Source organism: Geotrypetes seraphini, chromosome 11 (assembly GCF_902459505.1).
Source record: "Geotrypetes seraphini chromosome 11, aGeoSer1.1, whole genome shotgun sequence".
Classification (NCBI taxonomy): domain Eukaryota; kingdom Metazoa; phylum Chordata; class Amphibia; order Gymnophiona; family Dermophiidae; genus Geotrypetes; species Geotrypetes seraphini.
Genome location: NC_047094.1, coordinates 55,899,654 through 55,911,351, shown reverse-complemented (window position 1 = coordinate 55,911,351; position 11,698 = coordinate 55,899,654). Strand labels below are relative to the sequence as shown.

The 11,698-nt window shown below is 48.5% G+C and overlaps 1 protein-coding gene across 5 annotated transcripts in view; it reads left to right on the top strand.

Annotated features, from left to right (window-relative positions):
* Window positions 1-869: 869 nt before the first annotated feature.
* Window positions 870-11,698, top strand: part of RAB11FIP3 (RAB11 family interacting protein 3) — a 247,074-nt gene continuing 236,245 nt past the window's right edge. For 2 of the 5 annotated variants that reach the window (XR_004541136.1, XM_033963918.1), the window contains exon 1: window positions 872-1,607. Coding sequence is in view for 4 of the 5 variants with exons in the window: in XM_033963918.1 (XP_033819809.1) it covers window positions 1,407-1,607 (201 nt within the window). In the remaining variant the exon portion in view is untranslated. Of the gene's footprint in view, window positions 1,608-11,698 lie in introns of all 5 variants that reach the window. The other 3 variants (XM_033963921.1, XM_033963922.1, XM_033963919.1) reach the window with 3 other exon arrangements.

The following is an 11,698-nucleotide window of genomic DNA, read 5'->3' as shown; positions in this document are numbered from 1 at the left end:
TTTTAACTGCAAGTATCACATAGAACTAGGTAAAAGTAGTGAAAATTAGGGAAATCCTACTAGTACAAATAATAGTAACAAATATTTTCCTGTACTTAAAGTAACTAGTTACATCTACTTAGTTACAACACTGGTCTTTACGCAGACTTTGTGCTACTTTGCAAAAGTGTCTGGCAGTGGAAGGGGTATTACTTTTCCTAAGGTGGCATGTTGAATATTTAGATTAAGGGGAGGTATCCTGGCTCTATTGTAGATCAATGTGGAGCTTATGCTATAGAACTAAACCCGCAGATTACATACTGGAGATTCTGTTTTAAATCTGCCATCAGGGTGGTTTTACTGGTGGGTTGTTACTGGGTTAGGAGGTGTATGTACAGAATGCCCTTTTGAACTTGTCTTTAATAGCAAATATAAAGGTGGAGAAGGGCCTGTGATGGGATATTGTTTATTGAAAGCTTCTATAAGGCTGCTAATGATTGGGGGAGTCAATTCAGAGCGATTTATATGAGCTTTGTAATGGTGTTACAATACAGAGTTTTGGGATGGTTTCAGTACAGACATTATTAACCCCTAATCAATACTGGTTTCCTTTTCTCCACCTTGACTGACAGATTGTCTGAAAGGCACCGAGGAGAACCGCTGCTCCTTGCAACCCATTCTCACAACAAAGTAAGCTGGAAGAAAAAGAAAAGGTGTAATTTTGAATATCTGCCTCAGGTGCAGAGAAAGCGGACCCCCCAGCTCAGCCTCCAAGACATTGAAGCCTGCTGGGTCAGCACCAGCTAGCCTTAAGGAAACTAGGCCCTGCTAAAGAAGACACAACCACAAATGCTTCGCTCCCGCCTCCCAAGCTCCATTCTCACCTTTGGGAAAGTCTGCAAGGAGCATGCGCAGTATGAGTCACTGCGGAACCGGAAGCAGCTGTTTTTGTAACAGGCACTGGCGATTCGGTGTCGCTGGGCATGCGCAAGAGAGTGCCGCACTCACCTCACATTCTGTTTGTTCTAGCGGGTGCTGAATGCAGAAGGGACTTGGGAGAAAGGAGGCAAAGCCGTGACTCGTTAGCAGGTGAAAGGAAAAAACGGTCCCGCCCGTACCTTTTACAAAGGAGCCTAATTTGGTGGGCAGCACCGCTGCATTTTGGCGCTGTTGTTCTGGTAACCCCGGTCTTGCGAGCTCAGCGCCGGGGTGCAGGTGTCCGTTCCTGGGCGTAGCGGGGAACGGTGAAAAAGTTGGACGGGTTGGGGCCCGGGTGGCTCACCCCTTCCCGGTCCTATGGCCCGGCTTCGTACAAAGTGAGTTCTTTTGCCTTGAGGATATTCTCTACCCCACCCCGCAGCATCATCATCCCCCCTTCGTTCCGGAGGTTGCCGTGGTCCTTGCCTTCCGCGCGAGATCGCACATTGATGTGGGATGTGGGATCTGCAGATTTGCACTTTCACAGGAACGCAGACTCGCCGGCCGGGTTCGGTCAGGCGGAGCCCCCCATGTGCGAACATGATGCCTCTCGTCTTCGAGCTGTGTTTGATGCTTTGGATCGAGACGGCGATGGGTTTGTCCGGATGGAAGAGTTTGTCCAGTTTGCTACAGTTTATGGAGCTGAACAGGTAACGTTCTATTATTTTTTAAATGCAAGATTGCAAGATCGTGAAAATGGACCCTTTAATGATCTCTTATCTATAAAATTCAAACTTGTGCCTGAGCTATTTGTGTCAGGTATCTGAACATACGTTAGCAGTATAATGTTGTTGTATGATTAAGATCTACTTTAGTTATACAACAGTCTAATTTGTACCTTTGTTAAATATTATTTAATGATTCCACTGGAGCCAGAGGCTGTATTATTGTAGTATACCCAAACTATCATTAGGAATCATTGTAGTCATTAAATATCTGTACGTGAGGTGGTATAAACTGAGCAGCAAGGTGAAACAGAATTTGGAATGATTAGGTTAGTTTGGGAAAGCAGTTTGTCACAGTTTGTTAAAAGTTGCATTATGTTTTGTGAAGAAACATAGGTGCATTCACCTGATTGCTTTGCTGTAATAAGGCCCTTGTGGCATACCTAGTGACCCTTAAGAAAATAAAACAAAACAGAATTGCTGAATATGTGAAGTGTAGTCTTTTCTCATAAATAAACTTAAGGTTTGACATTCCTGTACCAAGCTACCAAGACACATTTGTATCCAAAATGTTAACCATTCTACTGATGAGAGAGCAAAGAGACCTAATTTTCAAGTTTTGGTAATTTATATGAATCCTAATAAATGGTCCCTGGACTTTATTTTCTTTATTAACATTATGAGGCTTACTCTGGGCTGTATCTCTCTTTTTTAAACATATTTTTTTATTGAAAGCCAACAAGTAATAAGTCAAATGTGACAAAAATATTTTACATTTCTACTATATATTTATCAGTCCACCAAAATTGCCAAGACTCTGGGCTGTGTTTTTAAAAATGAACAAAACAAATGTTCAGCATTGGCCAAGATAGTCTCATAAACATGTAATTTTAAAAGTGTAAACAGGCATATGAGTTGATTAAGCAGTGAACTTATGTTTTCCTAAATACTGTACATAATTTTATCAATCGTTCAAACAATTTGTTTGATAACTTTGAAGAATCACATTGAACTTGTGCCTGCCATGATGATCATTTGTATTATTTTGCTTATAAACTTAATTTTTTGTTGTTGAAAAAAATCCTAAATAAGGGGCCAGTTAAATTGTAGTACTGTCATGCAGACCTGAGTTCATAAGTTAAGTCCGATCTTCTGGGTTGGAGTTCTACAGAGGCAGAGCTTGGAGAACCCCCACCCTCTCCTGAGAAATGAACTGGAGTTCATCATCCCTCAGTGGAAACACCTGGATTTATGGTCGGTTATCGCAGGAATCCCACTACATTGGTGGGGAGGACACACACAGTAGGGCAAAATCCATTTGTAATTGCAAATGAAAGGTCATGCTGCCATAGTTGCAAAGCAGTGATTGTTTGGGCTCCAGCATTAGCTCTCTGCAGGATCCTCCTTTACTGATGAGAGCTCTGAGTATGGGGAGAGAGGATTCACTATAGTTTGTAAGTTCTTAATTTCTCCATAGTATGTATGTTCTGATACTTGTCTGAGTTCTCTGTTGCATGTGTGTTACTTATCCTGAAGACTTCTGTGTACGTATCTTGTAACCTGTTCTGGGCTGCTGGGGAGAATAGGCTAACTAACTAACTTTATCTTCTGTTTCAAAAGATGACTTCCAGGAGAGGAGGCCCAAGAAATTCATTCAGTTTGATTCTGCATGGTTCCCATTGTATAGGAGATGGATGAGTTGTATTTGCCTGATTTCTGCAGGCCCCCTTCAACCCTGATGTAGTTACACTGGCTACCTCTCCTTGTTACCCCCAACAGAAGTAGATTCCAAATGAGATAAAGGGCCAGAGGTGAAGAAGGAAATTGCTTCCAAAACATCTCCTTAAATAATCAGGTTCCAAATTCTAATAGGTTTTATTACTATTATTGTTTCCACAGGAACTGTATACTTTATGCAAGTTTTTTGGTTACCAGGATTCTAGCCATAGTTCTGATAAGCTGCATATTTAGATAAGTAACACAATGTCTAAGTACAGGTAAGCCCCAGTATCATATTTTCCTGTGATGTTAATTCACAGAGCATAGATTAATTGCATAGGCAAGGTACTATGTACCTTTTAGTAAGGGCATAAATAAGTTTCACAGAACAGTATCGGAAATAATTTTTGTGCAAGTAGTCAGTATTCAAATTATTCAAACACAAGTACCTACTTAGCAAATATACTACTACTTAAAAGGGCTCTGATCTGAGGTCAGTGTATCCATTATTTTCTCTGATGTCTTGTTAAAGATTATTTTCCTCTTATGTGCGACTCCAAATGCTAGAATTATGGATCAAATGAACTGAAGCTGTTTGTTCCCCGTGTGTGGAAGAAATTCTTAAGGCTCTATGTTCAAACTGGGCAGGAGCCACTCCTGCCCACTTCAATTGCTTCCCACTTCCTAAGTGGGAATATTCAGCAGCACTTAACCAAAGAGTGCCACTGCAAATCACAGGCCGCAGCACTGGGGAGGAACCTAAGGCAATGCTGGTGCTGGCATTGAATATCGGGCTGGGACCCACATAACTTTTGTTTTTTTTTTTAATGTAAGATCGCTTGAGCCTCCTCCTGCCCCCCCCCCCCATAATACCCCTTCTTTCCCTCCCCAGGACTCCCAGCTGTCCTGTAGGCCCCCTCAATGACCCCGTTGGACCACCAGGGATACTGGAGGCCTTCTCCCTGTGGGGAGGGGGAGGGAAAGATAAGATTGGGGGATCTTATTAAAAAAAAAAAATTGTGGGTCCTGCCAATACTCAATCGGGGTCATAGAAGCAGGCCCTGGCTGAATATTGTCTGGGTCTGCATAAGCTCCAACGCCCAGCCTTCCCACTTTTAGCCCCCAACATTCAGACATGGCCTGGCACTGAATTTTATGGGCTAGTTTAACTGGTTGCCGGCTGAATATCAGAAGGTTAGTACTTAGTGTGTTTTATGTATCCAGATTCTGCAAGATTGTATATATAGGTCAATTTACCCATTTAAAAGGTAATTCAGTACAGGTTGCCTAAAGTTAAACGCTGGGCTGCTGCACACTTAAATTTAAATCCTATGTAGGCAATTACGCTAGTTCTCTATAACACCAATTACGTGTATCAGTCAACAATTGTGTGCCAGCATTTAGGTGCGGCTGCTTACACCATGTTAACGCTACAGTTGCATGCATAACTGTTGGTATTCTGTAACCACAGTGCATAAGTGCTGGGCAGGATGCACCGGGAAGGGGAAGGCCCACCATTTTGAAGAGATGGGCCTGGCGACTGGAGGGAGTAGGCATCCCTCCAGCCGGCCAAACTACAGTAGGTGCTGGGGTGGGGGTTGAGGTGGTGATGTCATGGGTTGGGGGGCTGCTGGTAGGAAGGAGTGGGCATTCCTCCTGCTTATCGCGGGTTGGAGGGGGGACTGTTTCTGGGGTTTCAGCAGGAGGGAGTGGGCATCCCTCCTGACGGAGGACTTTGAGGGGGGGGTTAGAGGGTTGTAGCGAGAGGGATTGGGCATCCCTCCTGCTATGGACAGTGTCAGGTGGGAGTTTGGGGGTGGTGGCAGGATGAATTGGGCATTCCTCCTGCCAGCTGACTTGCAGCAGGGTTTCCTGCTGCGGCCGCTCAGCTGATCATGGCAGGGAGATTTCCATGCCGTGGTCAGTTTAGCGACCATGTCTGTTTGAAATGTAGGCCAGCATTTTAATGGCCTACATTTCAGATGCCTATCACAGCCCTAGAGAGATGCTTAGGGCCACTTAACCTTGCACAAGTCTACTTCTGGACAAAATCATGCCCACGTCCAGCCTTGGGCGAGCTTAAGCTTCCCTAGGTGTCTCCCTGCATCTGCAACAGACGCCTATAGTGTGGGTGGCCTGCCTCGGGGGGGGGGGGGGGGGGTTATGTAGAAAACGTGCGTCCTGATTGGCTGGTTAGACAGCGGTAAGACGCCTTTTATAGAATTTGCCCCTTAGAGTATCTAATTAGATTGTGAACCATTCAAATGGCTGTGTCAATGGGTGGTATATCAAATAAGAAATAAACTTGAGAATTACTGCAGTTGAAGCTATTTCAAACCAAACCTGTTGTACCCTCATGATCTACATTCATCCCCCTGGTGTGAGAGTTGGGGGAGATCTATGGCTATATTTAAACCTGTCTGCTCACTTTGAAGCTAATTGATCTATATACCGTATTTTCACGCAAATAACGCGCACCCGTATAAAACGCGCACACGGGTATAGCGCGCAGAAATCACGATGATATGTACAAAAACTTTGGTATACCGCGCTCACGGGTATACCGCGCATGCTGCCCGACGCTCCTTTCGCCCGCCCTGACTTTCCGACTCTCCGTTCACCCCCCCTGACTTCCGTGCACTGTCCCCCCTTGAAGGTCTGTCCCCATCCTGAAAGCCTGATGCCCCCCCCCCGACGTCCGATACATCCCTCCCCCCGAAGGACCGCCGACTCCCCAACAATATCGGGCCAGGAGGGAGCCCAAATCCTCCTGGCCACGGCGACCCCCTAACCCCACCCCGCACTACATTACGGGCAGGAGGGATCCCAGGCCCTCCTGCCCTCGACGCAAACCCCCCTCCCCCCAATGACTGCCCCCCCCCAAGAACCTCCGACCGCCCCCCCAGCCGACCCGCGACCCCCCCTGGCGACCCCCACGACCCCCCCACCCCCCTTCCCCGTACCTTTGGTAGTTGGGCCAGAAGGGAGCCCAAACCCTCCTGGCCACGGCGACCCCCTAACCCCACCCCGCACTACATTACGGGCAGGAGGGATCCCAGGCCCTCCTGCCCTCGACGCAAACCCCCCTCCCCCCCAACGACCGCCCCCCCAAGAACCTCCGACCGCTCCCCCAGCCGACCCGCGACCCCCCCGGCGACCCCCACGACCCCCTCACCCCCCTTCCCCGTACCTTTGGTAGTTGGCCGGACAGACGGGAGCCAAACCCGCCTGTCCGGCAGGCAGCCAACGAAGGAATGAGGCCGGATTGGCCCATCCATCCTAAAGCTCCGCCTACTGGTGGGGCCTAAGGCGCGTGGGCCAATCAGAATAGGCCCTGGAGCCTTAGGTCCCACCTGGGGGCGCGGCCTGAGGCACATGGTCGGGTTGGGCCCATGTGCCTCAGGCTGCGCCCCCAGGTGGGACCTAAGGCTCCAGGGCCTATTCTGATTGGCCCACGCGCCTTAGGCCCCACCAGTAGGCGGAGCTTTAGGATGGATGGGCCAATCCGGCCTCATTCCTTCGTTGGCTGCCTGCCGGACAGGCGGGTTTGGCTCCCGTCTGTCCGGCCAACTACCAAAGGTACGGGGAAGGGGGGTGGGGGGGTCGTGGGGGTCGCCAGGGGGATCGCGGGTCGGCTGGGGGGCGGTCGGAGGTTCTTGGGGGGGGCGGTCGTTGGGGGGGAGGGGGGTTTGCGTCGAGGGCAGGAGGGCCTGGGATCCCTCCTGCCCGTAATGTAGTGCGGGGTGGGGTTAGGGGGTCGCCGTGGCCAGGAGGGTTTGGGCTCCCTTCTGGCCCGATATTGTCGGGAAGTCGGCGGTCCTTCGGGGTGGGGGTGCGCGTGGTCCTGCCGGGGGGGGGATGTATCGGACGTCGGGGAGTCGGCCGGGCAAGAGGGCTTGGGCTCCCTCTTGCTCCGATCGTGGATGCGGGTGCGGGTGGGAGCGCGTGCGAGCGGTCGTTCGGGGTGGGGGTGCGAGTGGTCCTGCCGGGGGGGGGGATGTATCGGACGTCGGGGGAGTCGGCCGGGCAAGAGGGCTTGGGCTCCCTCTTGCTCCGATCGTGGATGCGGGTGCGGGTGGGAGCGCGTGCGAGCGGTCGTTCGGGGTGGGGGTGCGAGTGGTCCTGCCGGGGGGGGGGGATGTATCGGACGTCGGGGAGTCGGCCGGGCAAGAGGGCTTGGGCTCCCTCTTGCTCCGATCGTGGATGCGGGTGCGGGGGGGAGCGCGTGCGAGCGGTCGTTCGGGGTGGGGGGTGCGAGCGGTCCTGCTGGGGGGGGGTGAATCGGGCGTCGGGCGGGGTGGGAACTATGTTTTAAAACTTTTGTATACCGCGCTCACGCATATAACGCGCGAGGGGTATGCGCGGTAGGTAAAAACGCGTATAACGCGCGCGTTATATGCGTGAAAATACGGTAGTTTATTATAAATGTTCTGTATCTATATATTTTCATTCAGTGTTGCTTTTGTCTGTTGCATTTGTGATTTGACTTTATGTTGCACAGTTAGGTGTGCTTTACCTTGCTGAGAGTACCTTGCTATATTAGTCACTATGTACATTTGAACAAATAAATGTCACTCTAAGGAACACTGTGTCTTTATCTAGTATTCTACTAAGACAGGGATCTCCAACCTTTTTCACTTTAAAGGGCTGCAGTGTTACTACAGCTCCAACTCTGGATGTAGAGTGCACTGCACTAGTTGCCTGTTGCCACTTTGCTGATCGAGATGGCTTCATCTCTGGAGGTGGAGCGTGGATCCAGTTGCAGCTGCACTATCTCTTATGCGGAGTGTGGATTGAGTTGCCTGCTGTTGATGCTCCATCTCTGGATGTGGAACGCAATTTAATTGCCTACTTGGCACTGCTCCGTCTTCAGATGTGGAGCGCCGCTCTGGATGGCAGCTTAGCACGCCTCCTACTCTGGATGTAGAGTGCTGTTCCGGGCAGCTATGTGGCGCAATCCCATTTTATGGAATAGAACAGTGTTTCTCAACCTTTTCAAGCCAAGTACCCCCTAAACCAGGGACCTCATAGTCCCTCCTTGAGGGCCGTAATCCAGTCGGGTTTTCAGGATTTCCCCAATGAATATGCATTGAAAGCAGTACATGCACATAGATCTCATGCATATTCATTGGGGAAATCCTGAAAACCCGACTGGATTGCGGCCCTCAAGGAGGGATTTTGAGACCCCTGCCCTAAACCTAACAAATACCAACTAAGTACTCTGCCTAAGCTCCACCCCAGACCTGCCAAAACTCCGCCCCCGACTCCACCCCCATAATAATAGTACTAATTGTAATGCCATTTCTTCTATTTATTTTTATAAACAACCAATCTCAGCCATGGTCTTGGTTTCTTATAAACTTCATTTAGTTTTTTCTCATTAAATTCTCTTACTATGCCAGTCTCTGATGTATTGATCATTCCCTTTTTGTTCTTTACTCCTACTCCAATCTCTCTCCTTTCCTCTTCCCTCCTTTCAATCATCTTTACCCCCCTCCTCCCCCCCCCCCAATTTCTGGGCCCATCATTTCTTCCTCATCACTTCTGGTGCAGCATTTCTCCCTCTCTCATCCCCTCCTCCCACACCTAGCTTAAAATAGCTCCAGAGAGAGGGCCCTATAGCCCAGCATTTCTGCCCCTTCTCCCAATCACAGCCTGACATTTCTCTCCCATTCCCCTCATCTTTGGGTGTAAGAAAATCATTTCCTATGCTGATCGGCTGCCTCCCTTAAACCCTTATGCATCTCCTCTGTGTCTCTGTTCCTTACCTGTTGAACTGCACTGCTCCTTCGGTCCTCAGCCCCTAACAGCACTCCTCGCAATGGACAGCGCAAGCAGCTACCCACATGCTGCACGTTCCTGACCCACAAGCCTCCCTCCAATGTTAACTCTGACGTTGGAGAGAAGGCTTCTGGGTCAGCCACTTACGTGCAGCGCCTGAATCGCTGCTTTCACTGCCTTCCGCAAGGAGTGCTGCTGAAGGCTGAAGACTGAAGGAGAGTGTGTCACAGTGTCGGCTTCGGAGGTGGGGTGGCATGGAGAAATGAGATCATTGGAAGTGGCTTCAGTGCGCGGCGGTGGTGGTGGGCAGGAAAATGAGATCCCAGGTGGCGGTGGTTGCTGCATCGGTGGACACCGATTTGGTGGGAATTGGTGGGAATTGGTGGCCAGGTCGGATACCCCCTGTGGTACGCGTACTGCAGGTTGAGAAACACTGGAGTAGAGTACCACACCAACTTCCTGCTTCGCACAGCTTTTTCACTAGCTGTAATACCTCCATCTAGTTCTTTATGTGGTAAGGCTGTGTCCCACACACTGATTCATCAATGGAGACCGGGGGTGCCTCCGTGGTGGATCATAGCTCGGTTTTGGGATGTTGACTGCAGAGCATATTCAAAGGCCTGTGCACAGCACAATCTCTGTCTTGATTGGTAGGTTTGTTCTGTGCAGGCTGCTCTGTGCAGGACACCTTCCTTGGTTGTTGAATGTGTCTCCATGGAGTAACTCCTTCTCTAGGGCAGGGGTGTCGAAGTCGGTCCTCGAGGGCCGCAATCCAGTCAGGTTTTCAAGATTTCCCCAATGAATATGCATGAGATCTATGTGCATGCACTGCTTTCAATGCATATTCATTGGGGAAATTCTGAAAACCCGACTGGATTGCGGCCCTCGAGGACCGACTTCGACACCTGTGCTCTAGGGAGACATGCTTGCTTTCGCCCTGATTGATTACAGGGTTTTTTTTGTTTGAGATGCTGCTGCCCTTCGAAACCTTTGAAAACTCAGAGGTGACATTTCTTTTCTGATTCTGGTGGCTCTGGTGCCCAGGGTTTCATTACTTGAAACCAGTCTTGAGTTGCATTACTCTTGCATTGCATGTATCATTGTTTTGCTCTTTTGGGATGGTGGACTATGTATGGGTTTTAGTATCCTTTAGTTCTGCATACTGATCTCTGTCCCACTCTACTGTAGACTGCTTTGCTACATCCCACTTGTCTGGATTCATCTGCTGCTGATGACAAGGAAAGAAACATTTTGTATCATGCCTGATAGTGTTTGTTCCTTTAGTCACAGATGAATCCAGAGCGCGCCCTTTTATGTTACTTTCTGGTTTTAGCCCTGTGAGCAGACTCAAGATGAATTCATCAGCTGTGAGGAGGGTGTTCTGCCCCAATGGGCCTGTTCATTTGATCCTACTGCTCTGTTATGAAGGAATATGGAATTATTAGTGAGCAGACCATTGCATATTTGTCAGAGATCCGCTTGGTGTTCTCTATTTTCGTTTTCTGGTAGATGGACACAACCTATGTAGTCTGGATTTATCTGCTGTGACTAAAGGAACAAACATTATCAGGCATGATACATAATGATTTTTTTCCTGGCCATATCCAAAGGCCTCTACTCTGTCAGCTGTCTCGATCTGTCTGCTGCTTTTCGACACTGTCCTCATGGGGATTCCAGGGCTCTGTTCTCTACTGGTTTTATTCTTGTCTTTCCCATCACACTTTCAGTTTATGCCATGGTGGATCCTCCTGTACTGATATCCCACTATCAATTGATGTATCTCAAGGTTCTGTATTAGTGATCTCTCCTTTTCTCTATCTATACTTACTTCCTCAGTGCACTGATCTCCTTCCATGGTTTTCAGTATCACCTCTATGCCAATGACTCCCAGATCTACTTCTCCACACCAGATATCTCTACAGGAATCCAGGCCCGAGTCTTAGGCTGCCTGTCCAATGTTGCCGCCTGGATGTCTCGCTGCCACCCATAATTAAATATAGCTAACACTGATTTCTTTATCTTTCAACCCAAACCCACATCCGTCCTTCCCCCATTCTCTATTTCTGTGGACAACACTCCTCCCTTTCTTGTCAACTCGAATCCCTGGGTTCATCTTTGATGGCTCTCTCTCTTTCTCTGCTCAGATCCAACAAACCGCTAAAGCTTCTTCCTTTATAATACTACCAAAATCTGACCTCTCCTTTCCCAGCACACTACCAAAACTCTTATCCATACGTTCATCATCTCTTGCTTAGATTACTGCAATTTGCTTCTCTTAGGTCTTCCATTCAACCATCTCTCTCCCCTTCAAGCCATTCAAATTCTGCTGTACAACATATTTCTTCCAATCTGTATACCGTATACTCCCGCTCAGCAAATTGTATATCTATAATTTTGCTTCCTTAATGTTTCTGCACTCTGTATTTTCTCTGACTATCTGCACATTGTAACTCGCTGAATGTCCAGCTCTCTTGATTGTAAACCGCCTAGAAGTCACAAGATTGTGGCGGTATAGAAGAATAAAGTTATTATTATTATTATTATTATTATATACTCTGCCAGAGCTGCCATACTCA